Source organism: Archocentrus centrarchus, chromosome 22 (genome assembly GCF_007364275.1).
Source record: "Archocentrus centrarchus isolate MPI-CPG fArcCen1 chromosome 22, fArcCen1, whole genome shotgun sequence".
NCBI lineage: Eukaryota > Metazoa > Chordata > Actinopteri > Cichliformes > Cichlidae > Archocentrus > Archocentrus centrarchus.
The window spans coordinates 16,668,031-16,690,733 of NC_044367.1; the positions used below are offsets into that span (position 1 = coordinate 16,668,031).

Genomic DNA, 22,703 nt, shown 5'->3' on the forward strand with positions numbered 1-22,703 from the left:
GCTTTTTCAATGAAGACAGCAGCAGATAATCCAGAGGTTAGACAGAGCCAAAGTCAAGACTACTGAATTATAAAGTAGCACAGCGAGTTCTCTGGACATGAGTGCCTCCTTTTTGCCTCTGGTTATATCAAGAATTTAAATGATTTCTAAAACCATAAAGCCTCATACATCTGTAAAAAAAAAAAAGAAAAGGAAAACAAGCAGTGGGTTACAAAAATAGCTGTGACCAGAACAGTTTAACTACCTTAATTAATATTGTGTGAGCTAAGTTTAGTGCTGGGTGTTCAGTGCAGTGTGCCTCCAGGAGTGACTGCAGAAAAGCGACCTGTTGTTGATTCCACCACAGTGACACAGACCATAACAGACACACCAACAAAAAAGCCCTCCTACAGGATCCGAGCTATAAAACTACACCTACAGCGGAGCTGCAATATTAGTGGGTGGATTAGAAGTTAGCCGTCACTTCCCATTTATAACAAATAGTCAGATTTTTGCATCGTGGGTGATTCACAGTGAGTGCTGAACAGTTGGGGATTAAAATGGGACTTAGTTTCAATATGGTACAGTCTTGATTTTGTTTTTAATTGCATTTTCTGTAACGGGTTATTAAATTTGTCAAGTGTCAGACGTCTAATCAAATAAATATAATTTTTGAGCTCTCTCATTGTTTCATCTGCTTCAGGGAATAAGATTCCTAACATGTCTTTCCAGACTGCAGTGAAGCTCTACAGATCTTGCCAAGCAGGTTTACGTCAGAGGCAGCCAAGGGATTCAGCGTCACCCTACCAAGGAAATCTTTAACCTGTTTCTCAGTATTCTGCTGCCACCTAGGGGTTTACTCATGATTACAACTTTCCAAATTCAAGTACACTCATGTCCCAATGTGTCTTAAATATTTGGAATTGTTTTTTGTTTTTTTTTAAAGCAACTACAAACACACAATTGTCAAACATCTGCCTTCTAGACGAATTAAGATATTGGAAACTCCCCAGCTATAGATTTAAAATGGTATTCATTGAACACTGTCATAAAGAATTTAACCCAGCAAGACTACATGTTTATTTAGAAATCATATCAGAGAAAATCTTGCCATAGCTATAGAGGAAAACAAGTATCAATTAATCCCCCAAACAAGAAAATATGTCATAAGATAAACATAGACAATCAATAAAACAATAATCATTAATGTAAGTAAAAACATCACTATCAATAAAACGCTTAATCAGAACAAAATTATGGTATTCTATTGTGACCACTAACTCACACTGCACGACTTTGCAACATTGTTTCAGTGTCCTGTATATTTTAAACTTTTGTTTGCTAGAAATTAAAACTTGCATTGTAAAGCATGACCTTGCAAAGACATGCAAAACATTAACAGTGTCACTAGTGAAGGCTGGACCATTTTGGTAACCCTAAGGCATAAATAAAGTAACGCCAGGACCGTGTAGCTGTGCTGCACCCAGTCCCAAATTAACCTCAAATGTCAAGTAAATGATCTATTTTATTTTACAGTTTGACAATATAAAATGGCAGGCTCTGGTCTAGTCCAACAGCAAGGGCTGACTTTGAAGATAAATACTCTATTAAAGCTTGCCTGGTTTTGTGCTCTAAGAAACAATTTGTCTTATGACCAAATATGCCCCAAGCCCAGGATTATAAAGAGGATGGATCACTAACCTGAAAGCAGCTCAGCAGCATCTGCGTGATGAGTTTAAATATATCTAAATACATGTAGAATATTCAAACACAGGATTGATTTTGAAACTATTTTTAGATTTGAGAAAATGCTGTTTACGATGAATGCCCACTGCATTGTGGTTTTTAGTTATTCCTTCAGAAACCTGTTAGCTTGTCCCACACAATCACTTAGCGACTTTCAAATATGACCCATCCTCTAAAAATCCTGTCCTTAAGCTGCCACGCTTAAGGAGAGAATGCAGAGAATGTCTCTATCGTGTTTCAGGCGGCATTGTGTCACACTGAAATGAACGGTTGAAAAAAACATGCTCCTGACAAGTCACTAAAGTGACATGTTGCTCTTCACACCAGAGGCACAGAATCCATGGTAAGGTAAAGACTGGTGGAACTGAATTAAGCAAATTGTCTACTCTGTTCATCTGAAATACATTGTCATCAAAATAATGAGCCTAATCTAAAGAAAACTACGCCAAGCACAACAATGAATACTTAAATATGACATCAATCTGTGCAGTCCTCACTGTATCATTGGGATGAGAACACAATTACATCCACTACACTGCAAGCTAAGAAAGGGTAACTGATATCAACTATCGTGGTCTTGAATGTATTCAGTGCAAGCACATTTACAACACAAAAGCACAAATACCACTAAAGCAGCATGTTTGGCTCATTTAACAGCAACATGGAGAACTGGCTGGTTGCTTTGCCCATGTTTGGATGACAATCATACTAACCTCCGCTGGCTACTGTTACACAGGCAAAAAAAACAACTAGCTAATATTATTTAAAATGTGACTGACCTGCATATTATCATGCACATATTTTAATTACCATGAAAATGTGGCACATGCCTTGTGGAGCTGTGATGAAAACTGTGTGTGACAACGCTTAAACACTTTAGCGAATTCCCTAACAGCATTTCCAGCTGTTTTGAGTGACTGCCCTGTGATACATAAATCATGAAGTATTCTGGGGAAGTCTATTCAGCACGAATAGATCCAGCACACCCAATCTTTAATCAGCAAAGATCTAAGATCATAGGCCAGAGAGAGAAGGGGCGTGGGAGGGTGAAGTCGAAACTTCACTGACCACTAAGTCTGCAGGTGGTGGTGCAGCGCAGATGCAAGGGGGCAAAGGAGAGGAAAAGGAGGGCACAGGCGTGAGCCTTCCCACTCAACTTAATACCACCTCAGGGACTCAGGAGTTGTCTGAGGGCACATGCTCTTCAAAGCCCTCACTCACTCTCCAACCAGTGCTCTTTCCAGGATGACGCGACCCTCCTTGTACCGCTGACTGTCCTCAGTAGCAAATTCGTAGATCCAACCCAGCTTGCTGTTGCAGTTCTTGCAGCTGACGTCCCTCACCATGTGTCTGCCGGTGAGCATCACACTCTGTCCTGCACCTCGCTGTACTGGAGGTTGACCACCTGTGGGGATGAGATACAAGTTTGAGAGCAATGAAATAATGAGTGTGTGCAGCCCATTTGGTTTAAGAGTACATGTCACAGATGGTGCATTCATGGCTAATTTCACTATACCTTATTGAAAAGGGAAAGCTCTGCCTGTGGCTCCGTGAATCGTGTTGGAGATTAGCTCAGACCGGTTAGTCAGGATTGTGTCACAGTTTGGCACAAGAGAAGACGTGTTCCGCCAATGTGGTCCAAGAAGATGCGCCCCATTATCTGATCTCTGGGACTGACTAAATTATGGCTAATACATGAGAGAGAAAGACCTATTAGCAGGCTATTTATTCTTGGAAAGTTAAAAACCAAACTGACTCTAAACAGTACAAAAGATAGCAACCCCTTATAAAACCCTAGAGTTGACCAAAACAATAACTATATCAATCTAAAACCTTTTTTCTGGCATGTCCCACACTCCTCAATTGTTTTAATGAATCATTAACAATCCAAGTTGAAACCACATTAATAAAGATGTCAGTTCATCAAATATAAAAAAAAAAAAAAACCCTCCCACCTGATCATCACATATTGTCCTGAAAAATTCCAGAGAAAAATACACTTTTACTAGGATGAAGGTGCAGCTGTTTTTAGATTTTTGTTTGTTTGTTTGTTTTTTTGAGGACCATTTTAAAAGTCTAGTACCTAGAAAACTACCTGACCTCACCCCTTAATTTTTTTAGGGTAAATATCTGATACTATGCATCTCCACAGCATCATGGTTTACACATTCGCCTAACGAGTGAAAGATTCAGTTCGATTCTGGGAGGAGACACAAATCCCTTTGGGGTGTTCAGGTGCAAAAATCTGCCAAATCAAACATGGAGCTTCCTGCTGTGGCGACCCCTTGTGAACAAGGGAGCAGCTGAAAGAAGGTACAGCTGCTGCATCTGATACGATGCCTCTATGAATGTGGATTCTCAGCAGTGTAGCTCAATTTAACATAGAAGGACAGATGCTTGAAGTACCTAAAATAATAATAATAATAATAATTCTCTCTCATTTCCCCCAGTCTGAATTGGGAAAGATGACCGCATTTGCTTTAGATTCATAATTATGTTTCAACAGTACACATTATTCAATACTTTGGCAAAATTTATGGTATAGTCACTGAAAGAGTATGAGTAAAAGCATGCATGTTTTGGTTAAGGTACTGCTACTGCTTTCTCTGTTCCCCTAAAGCACCACAGCTGCCTTTGACTTAGTATTTCTTACTCCAGCACCAAGAAGCTTGAGATAAACACTGTCTTATAAATAACTGCTGCAGCAGCTTCATACATATATGTTTAAAGAATAGCTATAAATAGTACAGAAACACCTTTTAAGAGTTCACATACTTATTATGGTATACATCGGACTATACTCAGTTTCTTTTTTTTTTTTAGGGCGGAAAAAAGTTGCTGACACTGTTAGTGTTTTGTTTTTGTTTGTTGAGATTGTTTGTTTGTTTTGTTTTTTTTAGAGGGGGGGGGGGCATCATACGGGGCATCAGTGCCCCCAAACATGCTTGAATTCTAACTCAGTCTGTTGAAAAATTAATTGGCAGTCATTTTTTGATTTGCAGGCTTTTAATAAACTGTCATAGTCAGTAACGGTGCAGACTGACTTTAGAGAGGCTTTTTTAGTATTCTCCCTCAGTTTTTACCCTGATTATTATTTTAATCAATGCCCAAATGTTTGCCAGTTCCGATGTTGTTTTTATATTTTTGTGTTGCACAACACAAGTTTTTTTTTTTTAGTGCAACATGTGAAAACTAAGATAGAAAAATACCTTACCCAGAGCGTTCATGTGTTCCTGTTAGCTCGTCTTACCACAGCCGCTCCCTCTTTCAACATTTCAGTTGCTTCAACCATAGAAGTACTTCTTTGTTCCTGGCTGGTTTGTTATGACTAATGCTGACTGTAGATGAGAGCTGGATTTTGAATGGTGATGAATATCAATGCAATTACGAAGAATGGAGACTAAACGAAGCAAACGTTTTCCCCAGCTGCCAAAAGGAAACACTTCAACTGTTTTTCACTGGGGTTTTAGACAGCTTAGCTGACTGATTTTGTACAAATTCAGTGAGCCAGCGAGTCAATGGAAGCTAACGACAGCCTAGCCACTCAGCTAACAGCGTCAACAAGCTACAACAAAACAGATAATTCTGCTAAACTCCAAATGACGACTGCCTACCTTTTCAAATTCGTTCTGGTGGGACAAGATGTCCGTACCCAGCGACGGTGTCACGGATTTTTTTAAAGTAAATTTTAGCCGTACATCTGCTGTTTGTTACCGTCGTCGTTCGTCGTGGCTTTGTTTTTCTTTTTTCAGCTGTTTCCTGTCCTCTGCGCTGCGCCCAAACTAGTATCAACATCCGGTTTGTGACGTATCGCCCTCTGCAGCAGCACAAACCCACGAGTTCTCCGCCAGGTGTCACCAGATCGAAGCAAACCTACACGCGTGCATATTTTTTGCACACACGCACGTCTTTGAGAGCAGGTTTTAGCAAACCAGAGTCAGATCAGCTCCATTGTTATCATAGGATTTTTTTGGCCTTTGTCAGTTTTATCACAGTCAGCCTGATGAGGCATTTATTTATTGTGACTTAGGATCTACACGACTGTGAGCTAACTGCCTTGACAAAATGCATTGTTGCATGTACAATCTATTCTGAACGTCTGACAAATATTATAATCATTAAAACGCTCATTAAAAAAAAACTAAACTGAAATCAAATCCTCTCTGGAAAGAACTGAAATTAAACTGAATTGAAAACAAAAGTTCAAAACCAAAAATAAATACATTAAAGAATAAAAACTAATTTGAAAATATTAAACCATAGTAACTCTGATCGGCTCCTACCAAACTTTTTCTGATTGACCAAACAAGCCAGATACTGTCATAATAGACAATAACAATAGTGGTTATTTATGTAGCAATAGCATCATCAACCTTAAAACTATGGAATATTGTAACATACAGGGGTTGGACAATGAAACTGAAACACCTGTCATTTTAGTGTGGGAAGTTTCATGGCTAAATTGGACCAGCCTGGTGGTCAGTCTTCATTAATTGCACATTGCACCAGTAAGAGCAGAGTGTGAAGGTTCAATTAGCAGGGTAAGAGCACAGTTTTGCTCAAAATATTGCAATGCACACAACATTATGGGTGACGTACCAGAGTTCAAAAGAGGACAAATTGTTGGTGCACGTCTTGCTGGCGCATCTGTGACCAAGACAGTCTTTGTGATGTATCCAGGGTAATGTCAGCATACCACCAAGAAGGACGAACCACATCCAACAGGATTACCTGTGGACGCAAGAGGAAGCTGTCTGAAAGGGATGTTCGGGTGCTAACCCAGATTGTATCCAAAAAACATAAAACCACAGCTTCCCAAATCACGGCAGAATTAAATGTGTACCTCAACTCTCCCGTTTCCACAAAAACTGTCCGTCGGGAGCTCCACAGGGTTAATATACACGGCTGGGCTGCTATAGCCAAACCTTTGGTCATTCGTTGCCAATGCCAAACGTCAGTTTTCAATGATGCAAGGAGCGCAAATCTTGGGCTGTGGACAATGTGAAACATGTATTGTTCTCTGATGAGTCCACCTTTACTGTTTTCCCCACATCCGGGAGAGTTACGGTGTGGAGAAGCCCCAAAGAAGCGTACCACCCAACTGTTGCATGCCCAGAGTGAAGCATGGGGGTGGATCAGTGATAGTTTGGGCTGCCATATCATGGCATTCCCTTGGCCCAATACTTGTGCTAGATGGGCGCATCACTGCCAAGGACTACCGAACCATTCTGAAGGACCATGTGCATCCAATGGTTCAAACATTATGTCCTGAAGCGGTGCCATGTATCAGGATGACCAATGCACCAATACACACAGCAAGACTGGTGAAAGATTGGTTTGATGAACATGAAAGTGAAGTTGAACATCTCCCATGGCCTGCACAGTCACCAGAATCTAAATATTATTGATCCACCTTTGGGGTGTTTTGGAGGAGCGAGTCAGGAAACGTTTTCCTCCACCAGCATCACATTGTGACCTGGCCACTATCTTGCAAGAAGAATGGCCCAAAATCCCTCTGACCACTGTGTAGGACTTGTATATGTCATTCCCAAGACGAATTGACGCTGTATTGGCCTGTAAAAGGAGGCCCTACACCATACTAATAAATTATTGTGGTCTAAAAACCAGGTGTTTCAGTTTCATTGACCAACCCCTGTACTTGTAATGTGTCCAGAACAGTAATTGGGCAATTTGCTTATCATCCTCTACTAATTTGTTTTCCTGTTTTGATACATGTCATAACATTATAAACCTAAAAAAATTTGCTGCTTGATTGAAAACTCCTGACAACTCCAAAACATCAAGATATCTTGATGTATTATTCTGTACTGATTCCAAGGGTCGGCGTTATCTGCAGAGACAATCTCAAACAACAAAACTCATAAAGTATCTAATCTAATCTAATAATAGTAATCTAATCATATCTCAAACATCTCCAAAGGTGAACTTGCTGGCTGCTAGCATAAAATTATACAACCTGGGTGAAACACATGCAGCACCAGGAAATCCCATTAATTGGTCATTGGTTGAGAACTGTCATGTGACATAGTGAAGCATTAGGGTAGTTCTCAATTAGAAGGCAGCATATTGAAATACTTTAAAATTCTCCCCAAAGCTAGAAAAACAAGACTTTAAGCTCTGATCAGGAAACAGAATTTTTCTCAGGTGTTTGAGCCTTTAAACCACATGAGTTTTATTGTGAATCAGAAATGCAATCATCTCCCCTGAAACTCACTCTGGTTACTATCACTGTGTGCACAAGCCCCATCCATGAAATAATGGAGCAGCAGCTGATAATATGAAATTTTTCCTCTATCATTTTAGAGCAATCTGTTTTGTTTGAAATAAGCTAAATACACACAAAAACTAAAATCATCAGATATAGATTTTATTCATTCAGTTAATTCACTAATATGGTCAATATGATAGTCATTGTTACATAAAGATATTTATTCTCTGACCCAGTAGTGTCCAAAAATGTTATTCACATTAATCATTAATTATTATTTTCACTCATTAAATCTATGATCTCAAGTTTTATTTTGTGTTATGGTAATATAATTGCCCTTTTGCATGGTTCTTTGATACAAGTACCCTAAAGTGATGCAGTATAATGACAGCTACATAGATAGAAGGGGATATGATTGATTGTGCTATCGATAAACTGATAAGAGGGAGATATAAAAGAGAATAAAACCAGAGGTGTAAAGGACAAAAATAGCAGGAAGGACTATTTATTTCTCTACTTGAGAAGTTTTCCTCTCTTTTTTCTTGCCTTTTTTGCCTTTTAAACATTGCTATCTTGGGACCCTTTGGCTTTTCCACACCCTTTATTGGTACGTTGCACTTTTACAGCCAATGAAGGCTTTGTTCTTTCAAGCTGAGAGGTAAAAGAGGAAGGAGTTACACAAATCCCCCCACCCCAGTGTGGACAGCACTCAATATCTGAGCACATCATGGCTAGAACTGCACTCCTGATTCTGGCTGTCCTTGTTGGATCCTGCACAACATTTTCAGGTAAATACTGGACAGGTTGGACATGTTTAATGAACTCAATTATTCAGTGTAGTGGACTTTAAGGGCAAGAAGGCACCGCATGAGCTTAAATCAGAATGATCCTGTGAATGGGTAGTCAGGCTGCTTTTTCAAGAACTTGTCATAGTCATGTTCACACTGCCGGTTGATGCATGATTTACCTAATGTGACCATTTGTCCACATGTAATTGAAAGCTTTTAACAGCAGACTTTCTTTTACAGAGAGCCATTTAGTTTAGACATTTATGACAGTGTTTAAACTGCATTATCTCATGTTTACTGATGTGCACGTTACAGGCTAAGTGTACACTGTGGGATATAAATGTTCAAGAACTTCTGGCTGCAAATGCAAACAGAATAAACCACACGGAAATTTTGCTGCATTGCAGTTTTGAAATCTGCGAAGCACCAAGTAGGGAACTCAGAGAGTGTTTTATATTTGCAAAGAGCAAATATAAATTCAGTTGATTATTCACAAGGGAGTTACAAAATTAGAATAAAGAAAATGTACTTTTTTATTGTTACCTGCTAATTTTTAAAAAAATCTAATTAACTCTTTTTAATTACAAATTTGAAAATACAGTTTAACAATGGTTGGTTGGTTTAATTTCAGTGTTCAGTAGGCAGTTTAAAAAGCTAATTTTAAACGTACATCACATGTAGATGCTGTTGAAGGTGATGTCCCAAAAGATGACCTTCCAAAAGAAAAATCAGAAAAGGTACTGTGTGTCAGTTATCACACCTTTGTATCTACACATTCATATTTTTATACTTCACTCTATACGTATATTCTTATATTGTGCTAATGGAAGTCTTTCTTGTGTGATACAGACAGAAATTTACATGCCCTTCCTTTGCTCACCATTATCTCCCCACTTGTCTCCATCTTCCTCAGGTAATGCTCTCTGTAGTCATAATCAGTGCGCATATTAATGTATTATGAATTCAAGGGATTACTTTGTTTAAGTATAAGCAGTATGTTTATTCTTCTATAATACTTAAATGCATGCTCTTAAATATATTGTCTACTGTTGCATCGAGCCATTGCTGACATTTCATTTCCTTGCTTTCCCAACATCAGTTCATGCTCTGACACCTGCTGATGTCTCCAGTGTTTACACCTTGGGAATACCACATTCACACAGGTATACAACAAAAAATAAAATGCAGAAATGTAATTAAGCGATACTAAAGACTGAATTCTGGATGGGTCAGCTCGTACTGCTTCTAGACTCACTTTAAAACTAAACCTAATTGAATACAGTCGCAGACCTTTATGACATGTCTGTCTTCATTATCAGGGATGAAGCCTCCAGAATTGTCAGTAGACTAGCTGGTAAGTCTGAGCCCCTCATTCACAGCCAATCTTACCATTTTCAAATATTAAGAAATGTAAATATATTATTTTAATAATTGTACAATGCAATATTATCTAAAGGAATCATGTTGGTTACTAAATGTTTTTCAGTAACATTTGAAATATATTGCTCATTTTTACATGCATTATTTGTAATGACAGGACTGTTTTCCTAAAATACTTCTTTATTTTTAGAACTGAATTAAAGTTTCATGCTTTTCTAACTTAATACTTTTTACAAATTAATTGCCCAAATTTCCACATATACATATTGTTTCCCTATAATTATGTTGTCAGGCCTTAAACCTGATCATTGATCTTTTTTAGTTATCCACTATAAAATTGCTCTGTCATTTCAGCTTTCGCTGCCAACTTTGAGTGGGCTTATCACATCGTTAGGGCCCTTTTGATTATGGATTTGAAAGCATTTACAGTTAATATTGAGTTCAGTTCAAGGTTGGGGTAATACATGTACAGTGATTTGTTTTTTATTGTCTTCATCTGTAAGGATAAGATAGTGGGCCATAAATGCAGTGAACTTGATTTCACATGAAAGTGGACTAACAACATAAATGAAAGCTTTCGACCATTGTCCTTTCCCATCAGCGTTGCATAATGCATAATGCACACTGTCTGTACATTATGATTGTATGATAACACATACCACGGTCTTTACATTTATGTCTGTGTGGTTTGGATAGAGTTGCTGTCCATGTTTAATCCCAAGGTGATTGCTCAACAAGCAGATCAGACCTCACTGCAGCCCAGGTATCACACGCATGCCCATTGCACAGATAAATGCTGTTTAAGACGATTGCTGCAGGATTCTTCACATCAGAGTGTGTGTGTTGCAGGAGTTTACTGCAAGAAGCTCAGGACCTTTCTCTTTCCCTTTCACATCAGGTACAATTAACCTCCTGATAACAACGCATTATGCATTTAAACATCTTACTGTTTCAGTGACCTTTAAAATGCGGAGTGTATCCAGGAGTGTGTCCCAGACTGAGTGTTATGCATCTCAACAAGAAGATATGGTGTCCTTGGGTACAACCATAGTCACTTATTAATTTTAATCACCTGAGTCGTGGTTGGTGAAGAACTTCTCTAATGATGAAATGTCATGGGTGTTAATTAAATTCAGTTGAATTAATTGTTATGCCACATAACAGTTTTCATTATTCTCATGTTTTTATATATATATATATATGAAAACATGAGAATAATGAAAACTGTTATGTTGCATATGGTCTGTATTTACCAGATTGTTAAATGTGGTTGAACTTAATAGGTACAGTACAGCTGTACCGTGCTCTGCTTATTAAGTTTAAGCAGTAGCTAAATGCCATATTTGGAAAAAGTGTGAATTTCTTGAAATTATCTGTAGAGTTTGTTATGAGGTAGACTGTTCTAGAGTTTGAAGGCATTAGAAATAGTTCTTTACATTTCTGGTCATTTTGAGTCAGGCTGTCTCGATGTTTCACTCTTTATTTGTTTCAGCTCACAGCAGGAAAGTCATGGTAATATGTTTCCCCCATTTTCACATAGGTTTTCTCTGGGTAGACATGCAGGTCAGGTTAGGTTCATATGCAGCTGGCATTTACCCAACTGAAACACACTGTGTTATCCAAGAAAATCAAATCTAGCACAGTGTGTATGAAAAACAAATAACCTTGTTACTCATGCAGTATGCTGCACTTTACATCTTTTCAGGTGACAGACTGGAAGCTTGTGCTGCTGTTTGTCCCTGCAGATTTCATGTGTGCCTGTTCATCAAATGTAAGATCTCCTGTTTAATTTCTGCAAAGACATTATGCTTGTTGCTCTATTTGATGCCACAAAAGGAGAGCAAAACATTTCTTTGTTCTTCAGATTGTTGCTGATGTTAAAACTGTTGTGCAGGAAGTAGAAGCAGCCCTGCAAATACTACAGAAACGGGTATGGTCCTGTTTGCTGAATTTACTTTTTTCATGAACATATAGAATGGCAATTAAAAATAACACTGTGGGTGAATGCTTACAGCTGCATCGTACTTTAGTTCATGTGGTTGTCTGGAGTGGATATCATCAGGAAGACACGTGAGTGTTTCAGATGAAAATCCACCAAAATAATTTATTAAAAACTAGCATAAAAACTGTTTTAGGACTACCCTGTTTCATACATGTACAGTTACGTGCTTGTTTTTCATTTGGTAGCAGGTGTGAGTGTATGAAAGATGAACTCGCAAACCAACACCTATATAAAGCAACTCTTCTGAAAGTACTGCAGGTAAACTACTTGGAAATAAATGCCTTTTGTGTGCTTCCTCTTCTGTCTGTGCCATATTTTACTTCCTAACTTACCATTTTCCCTGTAATTTGCTTTCAGGACAACCTCAGCCATGTCTTGAAAAATCCAAAGTGGGACAACTGGGGTGTAGACTTCACTTCTATGTTGCATTCAGCCCCAGCTATCCTTGAACCCCAGGCAGACTCTGTAAGTAAATAAAGTCTATCATCTAATGTTATCCATAATCAACGATATTGCTCTTATCAGTTAAGTTATATAATCTTCCCTCTATTAACAATTCATGAAATACTGCTGGCTAATATGTACCTTGCATACATAATGTTTCCTTGAAGGAAGACACATGGTCTGGCCTTGACCAGTTGACTTTTCAGCTATGGACAAACCTGGTGAGTTCTTTTACAGTTACAGTTACACATTAAATTTAAAGGACAACATGTACACACACACACATACATACACACACACATACGGAAATATGCCTGACAAGAGATTGATAAGAGATTTAAAGATTTACTTCACGGGATTATCTACAGGATGATTCTCGTCACCACTGCTCAGTCTGAACGTGCATATGAGTGGAAAAATTGTAATCAGAATTGCACTTTGTAGTACACAGGATGCACAATAGCTGCACATATAACCCCAAATTTTAACCACTCATGACCTTTCCTTCTCCAGCTTCAGCCGCTGACAGGTGAGGCAGAGGTTACAGACAGCGATATCATCACTATTCCTTGTCCTACCCAGGTGAGGCATCACAGTCTGTTCAAAATTTGCCTATGAAGTGATTTAATGTGTTAACTCATAGAGCAGACGTTCACCCATTTTAAGATGTAAAATCTGATAATAAACTGTTAAAACTGTCAATTTTCTATTCTAATCCCAGGACCATCCTTTTCTACGGACACAGATAAATTCCCCTGCTCAAACAGAGGGGGAGGCTTACAGCAATACAGCAGTTCTAGTAAGAGTATTTGATTAAAAATGTTCAAACAAGCTATGTAAAAAAAACAAAAAAACAAAATGTAGTTAAATTCACATAAGTACATGTTTTTAGGCACTGGGTACTGAGATACCATGCACAGACCGTAGCCCATCTCCTACCACACCCACTTCAGGTAAGAAATTATTTTTAAGCTCCACTAATAAACTGAGGGAAATGTATTTCACAACCCAACCACATTGTTCTTTCCACTGTGTAGTTCATGAGCTCAAGCCTGGAGACATCAAAGTGGTGGCTGCTGTTGGTGACTCTCTGACGGTGAGTGTTTCCCTTCTCCTGCCTTTTTGCATTATGGCAAAAACCAAAATGCATTAATCTAAAAAGGTTTTAATATGCATTTAGACCTAGTATCCAGGAAACACGGCCAGTTCAGGTCCAGGACCTGTAGAATAGTACCTTGCAGGACCAACAACTGCTGCATAGTTGTTGGTTTAATTAATATTGTCTTGCATCTGATGTTTTCTGCAGGCAGCCAATGGTGTAGGTGCGAAATCAAATAACATTCTGTTACTGCTTAATGAGTACAGAGGACTGTCGTGGAGGTAAGATGAGCTAAAGTACACATCTGTTTAAATTGTGGTAGTGTTGGAAAATAAGTAAGTTCAGTAATTGCATTTAAAGCTAAGTAAAGGTCATTTCTGCAATTTTCAGCATTGGTGGTGATGAAAACATAACCACTGTGACAACTTTGGCAAGTATGTCTCTCTCTTGCTCTCTCTTATATATATACAAATGTGTTTACAAATGTGAGCCATTCACAAGTTATTTATAAGCTCCAAATTGTTGCAGACATGCAAAAAAGTTTAACATGGGATTTTTTTTCTCAGGAAAGAGTAAATCCTACAAAAAATAAAATAAAATCTTATCTCTAGACCATGGTTACTAGTTTATTTCCAAAGATTTTAACCAGAATAAATAAATAAGTAATTAAAATTACCTGCTTTTGTATATTTCTTTTGCCAGGCTGTCAAAGGGCACTTTTGAATACCTAAAAGTCAAAATGCTGACACAATGACCATATTACAATGTGAATGTGTAACAATTAAATCCTTGTTTTCCTGAACCTCTAATTTATGTTTTCAGACATCCTGAGAGAGTTTAACCCCTCCCTGACGGGATTCTCTAAAGGAATCAGTGGAGCGGACACTCCAGCAGCCTTTCTCAATCAGGCTGTTCCAGGAGCAAAGAGTGGGTAAGTCAGCTTTTTACTTACTTTCAGTTCTGAACCTCAGCAGAACTTGCAGCACTCTTTAACAAAGAATCTGTGCCAGTTTTAACGATAAAATTTGTTCCTATTTTTAGTGACATGGTACAGCAGGCGCGCATCCTAGTGGACAAAATGAAAAGCGATTCGGTAAGGCAGTGACAACTACAGGAGAAATACACATTATTAGGTACACTTGGCTAATACTGGGCTGGACCCTGTTTTGCCTTCAGAATTGTCTCAATTCTTTGTGGCACAGAGTCAAAAAGGTGCTGGAAAGATTCCGCAGAGATTCTGGTCCATATTGGCATGATGGCATCACACAGTTGCTGGAGATTTGTCAGCTGCACATCCATGATGTGAATGTCCCATTCAACCACATCCCAATGTTTTTCAATTGGATTGAGATTTGGTGACTGCAGATGCCATTTGAGTGCAGTGAACTCATTGTCATCTTCAAGAAACCAGTCTGAGATGATCTGAGCTTTGTGTCAAGGTGTGTTATCCTGCTGGAAGCAGCCATCAGGAAATGGGTATGCTTCAGTCATAAAGGGATAAGCATGGGCCGCAACAATACTCGGGTAGGCTGTGGCTTACCCGAGCTCCTTAGCTTGCACTAAGGAGCCCAAAGTGTGCCAAGAAAATATCCCCCACACCATTACACCACCAGCAGCAGCCTGAACCACTGATACAAGGCAGGATGCTTTCATGTTGTTTACACCAAATTCTGACCCTGAATGTTGTAGCAAAAATCGAGACACAGTGTATTGTAGTCTCAGTTTCCTGTTTTTAGTTGACAGGACCGTCACCCGGTGTCGTCTTCTGTTTGCTGTAGCCTGCCTACTTTAAGGTTCAATATGTTGTGTGTTGATAGATACTCTTCTGCATATCTTAGTTGTAATACATGGTCATTTGAGTTTGTGTTGCCTTCCTATCAGCTCAAAGCAGTGTGACCATTCTCCTCTGACCTCTGGCATCAATAAAGCTATTTTGCCCAGGGAACTGCTGCTTACTGGATATTTTCTCTTTTTCGAACCATTCTCTGTAAATCCTAGAGATGATTGTGTGAGAAATTCCCAGTAGATCAGCAGTTTCTGTCTGGCACCAACAACCACGTTCAGCTTGTTTTGATCAGCAGGTCACCTTGACTATGTTTACATGCTTAAATGCATTGATTTGCTGCCATGTGATCAGCTGATTAGATATTTGCTGCTTTGCAACCTGCTTTTAATAAGCAGTTGAAGAGGTGTACCTAACAAAGTGTACATTCAGGTATGATGCCATGTGTACTTTGTCACAGCTTTCTGTTACAAATTAACAAATTAACAACAGAACCTCACCTCTTACGTCCTCCAGCGAATTGATTTCTACAATGACTGGAAAGTTATCACCATGTTCGTTGGTGGAAATGACATATGTGACTACTGCACCGACAGTGTAAGCACTCCACCTATTTTATTTGCTGTATTATATATTGTACTAACTGCTATTATAATATGTAAGTTTCAGTCAAATAACTAACTAAATAATTGAACAAATATTTGTTTTCACATTTATGTATGTTTCATGCTTCAGATCTTTTGTACTACAGAGTAATTTTCCCCCCCACAGACCTTTTTCTCACCCAGGAATGTGGCCCATCGGATCAGTGAAGCTCTAGACTTACTGCATCGTGAAGTATGTTTTCATCTTCTTGCACCTCACTAACACAACCATCCAACATTCCTGTTTGTTTTCGGTGTCAAAGTAATTTGGATCTTCCAGGTGCCTCGTGCTGTTGTCAATCTGGTGGAGCTGTTTGACATCAGAGTATTGCGTGACCTGCACAAAGATAAATCTTTGGGGTGTCCAACTTGGTTTGTTAAGTACGTAATATTTTGTTGTGTCAGACAAACGGATTGGCCAAAAATCACCACCTGACACTCTACACGTTTACGTTTCAGTTTGATTTGCTCTTGTGTGCTGAAGCCTAAAGACGGATCATCTGAACTCCAGAAGCTTGATGAGTACAACAGAGGCTATCAGGTGCAAAATAGACACATATTCAAAATAAAGATTTTCCACAGTTTTCTTATGTGCAATGCAAATTTTGACACTGTGCAAACACTTGGAAAAATGACTGATTTTTAGATTGGATTTTTTGGAAAATGGGATAAAATTGTACTACCAACTGTACTCTTGGCTAATTTCTTCATTTCTTTGGTTTGAAACCATATAGTAAAGATTATTGTAGTATTATAATAATAATGGAATAATCATCACTTAGTATTTTATCACTGCAAAGTCAAATGCTTTTTTTTGGGTGGTTATGTTATGACTGTCTGTCTTTCCAGGTTGCCATGCGACAGCTCATTGACTCTGGGCGCTATGACACGCATGACAACTTCACTGTGGTACTGCAGCCCTTTTTTAGAGAGCTTTCCCTCCCCAGGTTAGAGGTAAAGGCTCACAGATTTAGAACACCACGCTTGAAGATTTTTTTTTTTTTTTGATTGTTCGAAATAAATAAATAATTTTTAAAAAGATAATGTTTTCATTTGGTTATTTGTTTCAGTTTTTTATTATTTCGTCCTTTCTGTGGCTTTGTCTTAAAAGGACGGCCGGCCCGATCGCTCTTACTTTGCACCTGACTGTTTTCATCTCAGCCAGAAATCTCACACACTCATGGCTCGTGGTCTTTGGAACAATATGGTACGACCATTACTGCATTGATATTTTGCCTCATGTGTTTTTTAATTTCCTAATAATAAATTTCTGACTTTCATGATCTTTTAGCTGGAGCCACTGGGCAACAAGACTTATGCAAAAAACTTCACAGCTGGCATTGATTTGATGTGTCCCTCTGAGGTAAAAATTAATCTCAAACTCTATATTCCACATTGGTATTTTATTACTTTTGTGTTTTAATGAGTGTTTCCCATATTGCTTTCTGCATACAGACAATCCCATTCATCAGGACTGCTGTTAACAGCAACTACACCTTTCCAGGCCCTCCACCCACTTCTGCTCCAGTCACAGTAGGTTATACTTTGTGTTTCATTAATTATTATTTATTTGATGCACAATGGAAAAATAATAGATTCTGTTTGTTTGTTTGTTTTAATCCATGAAACATATCTTTATCTTTCTGTAGAACTGGGGGAGTGACTTCTTCTGTGCAAACACAGCGCCATCCAGCGCTGTGCCCACTTCAGGTACTCATCCTGTGTTCTAATCCAGATATGAAATATAGCAATTAGATGTAAAATATACTTATATTGACCTTCTATTAGCTCACAAGGTACGACCAGCAGACATCAAGGTAGTGGCTGCTCTGGGAGACTCTATAACGGTAAGCTTGTGCACAAGAGCGTGACTGTTATTTTGAAGCAGCAGCATATATCTTTTAAATTAAATTAAATATATTGTTTTTTTCTCTTTTCCTGAAAATGTAATTTATTTGGAAGTTTCCAAATAAATCAAACATGCTTCCTTGTAGACTAAAATTGGATGCCGAAACAGCCTGGCATTCATATAATATTTCATAAATGGCATCACCAATAGACAAAATTAGGACTAATTCTCTCCTTTAGATCTGAAAAATACTCACTAGCGCTTTTTTTTTTTGTCATCATTGGGACCTACAGCATTGCTTGAACTAATGTTGTGCAGATTGATTACTCAGTAATAATGGATCAATAGAGTTACACATTGCACTTTTTCAAGACACCTATAAATCAGTTCATTTATAAATTGTGATATCTTTATGAGCTAGAGTTTGAAACAGGAAGACAAAATGAGGCTGTAAATGATTCAGCTGTAAAATCACCTTTTCCCAAATGCAGGCCGGCTTTGGTGCTAAAGCAGAACGTCTGCTGGAGCTAAGGACTGAGTACAGAGGAGTGTCATGGAGGTGAGAGGCGAAAGCAAAACTGTACTGTATAAACTACAAATAGTGCACTGTGAACATTTCACTCATTACTTACCTGTTTTTTGTTTTTTTTTTAATTAGTATCGGAGGGGATGCGTCTCTTGAGACTGTCACAACATTACCCAGTAAGTCAGAAACCTCCTCTGTTAAATTGTAATGCATATAATCACCACTAGATGACAGAGCTGGTCTGACAAAAAAAAACAACTTTTTTTTTTCTTTAACAGACTAAAATCCCTACCCTAACTCTTTTTTGTTTTGTTTTTTATTTAAACGTTAGATATCCTTAAGAAGTTTAATTCTAATATCAAAGGAATGTCAAAGGGGACAGGAAAATTGCAAACTGGCTTCAACATGGCTGTGTCAGGAGCTAAAATACAGTGAGTTCTGACATTGATGTGCTTTATGTGTGTGTTTATATATATATATATATATATATATATATATATATATATATATATATATATATATATATATATATATATATATATATATTACTACACTATATTGGGAGCATTGTATAAGCTAATTATATACAATTACATACAGGCAAATCCCAGAGCAGGTCACACGCCTGATTGATGCCATTAAAGCCAACTCAGTGAGTTCAATATACATTACTAAGTGATTTTTTAATATATTCACAAACTCAATTTGTTGCCACATTTTCTGAGAGAAAAACAAGAACATAATTGAATCTTTTTTTCCCCATCTCTCTATCTGTCCATCTCTTTGAATCTGTCACCACCTATTAAATCAAAATAGGCTGTGGATTTTCAGAATGACTGGAAGCTTGTGACCCTTTTCATTGGAGGGAATGACCTGTGTCAGTACTGCAACGATCGGGTGAGCTGCTTTAAGAAGTCGTTAGAGGAAACGCAGGACGAAGGATGTTTTTAAGGCATTCCCCTTAAGAAAAATGATTTCCCTCTGCAAGGCCACTGGTTGTGTAGCGCTGTCTCATGATATCATCACTCCCCAAATGGAACTAAGCACAGGAGCAGAATAATTAAGCCTTGTGAGCAGCAGCCCCCCACCTTAATTGTTTTGTTGTGTCAGAGAGGGATGAGAGCAGACATGGTTTCTTTTCAATGAGCACATTCTGTCATTTTACTCCTGCAACACAGACACCCCCCTCTTCCCTCCTCTACCCTGGCCTCTGTCTGCATTAAACAAGCACACAGGGCACAGTGACAGGCCTTGTTCTCTAAGAGGCATAAACAACACAGAAGTCAACCCAGACTCTCTTCATCCTGTCTCTGTCTTGCTCACTCCCTCTTTTTCCTTTCTCATTTTAACTCCCTTCGCCCCCTCCTCTCTCTCCATTACCGTCCTCATGCTCTGCCGTCAGGGTAGTCTCTCTCTTTTAATGTTTGTGCTTTGAAGCAGAATATCAAAGAGCGGCATCAATTTAAGATGAGCTCTGAGACTCTGGTAGTGACAGCTTAGGGTTAGTTGTTGCTTGTATGCTCTTACATGTTGCATGGCTCTCTTTATGTCGATATGTAGATTCAAACTTGGCCACATTCCCCTCGTTCCTGTCTTAATTATACTGCTGTTATCTGGCCACAACAAAAAACAAACATCAATGGAAAAAACAAAGTCATGGATGAACTGAGTGCATGTGTCAATAAATAGCCTTATTGATTGTGTCTGTCCAAACTACAGGTCACATACTCACCCAAGAACTACAGCTATCATATGATGGAAGCCTTGGACATGCTGTACAATGAGGTGAGATGATATTATTGACTGAATAAATAACAAATTATTATCTAGTAACTAACTATTTTCCATGAGATCCTGATAAAATATAAGTTCGCCCATCTTTACTTTCCCTTAAGTTCTCATTCATCTCTAATAGGGTCATTATTTTAGCTTTACGCTTTCTTTGATTTCTGGCTGCAGGTTCCCAGGACGATTGTGAATGTGTTGGGGATCTTGGAAATTGAAGGCCTTCGCAGGATCAAAAGGAACAGTCTAGGGTGCAGTGTGTTGCAACAGTACGTTTATTAATCCAATCATAAGACCTCATAATGAGGCCACTGATTCCAAAGGCATTCAATATATGGAATTGCTTTTATATACTCACTCCTATATACCTAGGGACTCAATCACAGAATATCAGGTATAGAGCACCAGTTTAGCTCACAAATTGAGTAGGCGACTATATGCCGTAATGCTAAATACAGCAGTCTGGGTTCAGGTCTGATCTGAGGTCCAAATCTTCTCCTTGTCTTCTCTTCATTGCACTATGTAATAATAAAATAAAAGGTGAAAAGCCCCCCAAAAAAGAAATTATCAGGTATAATATTTATTTTGTGAAAGGACTGCCTCATCTGAGAACCAGTAACAAAATCAGTGAGGACTGAGCTTTTATCCACCCTTTATCCACCCTTCATCCACAGGTTTGTCTGCCCATGCTTCTTGTTCCCAGGAGAGGATTCACCAGAGCTGGCTGAAGCAAAACAAGTCAATCGTGAATTCCAGGTTAGCAGAAACTGTGATACCAAAATGTTTGCTTTCGAACAAGTCTTAATGAAACAGGATTGTTACATTACCTTAATAACATCAATGTTTTTTTCTGCCAGACTGAAACTGAAAAACTGTTGTATGGAAGCCGCTATGATGGCAAAGAGGACTTTGCTGTGGTTCTCCAGCCTTTTTTTAAAAGCACCATTGTTCCTTTGAATGCTGTAAGGCTTCCATGTGCCCACCACCCTCCACTACTCTCCACATATATATAAACAGTCAGCTTGAGGACAGTAACAAGTCTGTCTCCTCAGGGTGTATTTTACCCACAAACAGTGATGATGGTGTATTTTCCCTCCCGCAGGATGGCAAACCTGATGTCACATACTTCTCTGAGGACTGTTTCCACTTCAGTGAACGGGGACATGCTGACATGGCTGTAGCTCTGTGGAATAACATGGTGAGTCTAGAAATGTAAGCAGTAAAAGGATAACTGTATTTGACCTTATAATTACAACATCTCCCTGAGCTGAACAGAGATGTGTTTGTGGTTTTATCTCTAGCTAGAACCAGTGGGGGAAAAACAGACATATAACGTGTTTTCAAATGACAGAAATAGAATCAAGTGTCCAACTGAGGTAAGAAATCTGCCACTGAAGCACTTCTCACTGCAACTGTTGACCTGCAAGTTTGTGGAATTGAACTTTGGCATTATATTTGTGTTCCAGGAGCAACCTTACATCTTCACACAGGTGAACAGCATGTCTGCTTCAGTCACAACTGCACCACCCAAAACTGACAGCACATCGCCACACACAACAGGCAAAACAGCTGCCCCGCTCACCCCAAAATGCTCTGACAGCGTGCCGATATGGTTGGCTGCCTTGCTGGCTGTTCTTGGTCTTCTGATTGGTTGGGGTGTCACCTTGCTCCTCCTTTCCTACAAAGCCAAGAAGAACAGGAAGAAGATGATGGCAACTACAGTGCAGATGGCGGGCACAGCACTTTAAATTTCTACCTGTTATGTTTTTGCATTGGACTATTCAGGGAAATATACTACAATATAAAAATGAAATATTAATACACTACACTGGTTTTCATATTTACACTATATTACATATGATCCTATTTGCTTTGAGAAGTTAATATATTATAAGTTAATTATTAGTTACAAATATACAGTCAAATAAACACTATGAACAGTGAAAAAGTTTCTGTGGTAATTTTGTGCAATCAATAATACTTTAATGTATTTTTATTTTGTTGGTCTACAATCACGTTTGATTATAAAAAATACCTGTAGGATTATATGGAGTGGGTGGTGAGGAATAATGGTGTGTGTGTGTGTGTGTGGCGGGGGGGGGGTCATCAATAATTAATGAAACGGTGTAATGTAGTGTGACTGCTCAATCGTGACTCAGCTTAATACGCCTGATTTGTCCAGAAAAGCATTGCAAACCACTCATGCTCACATTCACTAGGTTGATTATTACCGCCAATGACAGAGCCTGCTGATAAAAAATACACAAGAATGGTTTATGATCTCTTTACAGTGATGAAAGACACCGACAGCTTCTGTTGATTATGTCACAAACTTGTGAGAGGGTGAAAAATACATTTACTCAAGCACTGAGGAACATTTTCTGCTACAAACGAGATCACTTTACTATATGGCACCTGATATACCCTTTCCTTTGTATTTTTTGCATCA

At 38.6% G+C, this 22,703-nt stretch overlaps 2 protein-coding genes across 2 annotated transcripts; one reads left to right on the plus strand and one right to left on the minus strand.

Moving 5' to 3' along the window:
• Positions 1-1,946: 1,946 nt before the first annotated feature.
• On the minus strand, positions 1,947-3,382 carry LOC115772931 (protein yippee-like 5). The gene is given in 6 exon segments (XM_030719384.1): positions 1,947-2,949; positions 2,952-3,092; positions 3,095-3,130; positions 3,242-3,253; positions 3,255-3,331; positions 3,334-3,382. Coding segments are annotated over 6 exon segments (363 nt in total). The 3' UTR covers positions 1,947-2,901.
• A 5,272-nt stretch (positions 3,383-8,654) lies between these two features.
• plb1 (phospholipase B1) lies at positions 8,655-22,033 on the plus strand. The gene is made up of 43 exons (XM_030719239.1): positions 8,655-8,742; positions 9,424-9,479; positions 9,592-9,655; positions 9,842-9,905; positions 10,062-10,096; positions 10,819-10,885; positions 10,972-11,020; positions 11,828-11,893; positions 11,987-12,052; positions 12,137-12,192; positions 12,310-12,382; positions 12,482-12,589; positions 12,736-12,789; positions 13,082-13,150; positions 13,290-13,367; positions 13,461-13,521; positions 13,606-13,664; positions 13,875-13,948; positions 14,058-14,101; positions 14,490-14,598; positions 14,709-14,760; positions 15,967-16,047; positions 16,222-16,287; positions 16,375-16,475; positions 16,554-16,635; positions 16,944-17,048; positions 17,206-17,301; positions 17,386-17,457; positions 17,550-17,627; positions 17,744-17,804; positions 17,883-17,941; positions 18,435-18,502; positions 18,602-18,645; positions 18,801-18,900; positions 19,070-19,121; positions 19,286-19,366; positions 20,189-20,254; positions 20,429-20,523; positions 20,929-21,010; positions 21,112-21,216; positions 21,357-21,452; positions 21,556-21,630; positions 21,721-22,033. Exons 1-43 carry the CDS (start codon positions 8,682-8,684, stop codon positions 22,000-22,002), a joined length of 3,312 nt encoding a protein of 1,103 aa, XP_030575099.1. The 5' UTR covers positions 8,655-8,681; the 3' UTR covers positions 22,003-22,033.
• Positions 22,034-22,703: the final 670 nt, after the last annotated feature.

Coding starts and splice junctions, on each gene's coding strand:
- plb1 (XM_030719239.1), top strand. CDS start 8,682: ATGGCTAGAACTGCACTCCTGATTCTGGCTGTCCTTGTTGGATCCTGC. Junction 14,599..14,708: donor GTTCCAGGAGCAAAGAGTGG/GTAAGTCAGCTT, acceptor TCCTATTTTTAG/TGACATGGTACAGCAGGCGC. Junction 17,805..17,882: donor CAGCGCTGTGCCCACTTCAG/GTACTCATCCTG, acceptor ACCTTCTATTAG/CTCACAAGGTACGACCAGCA.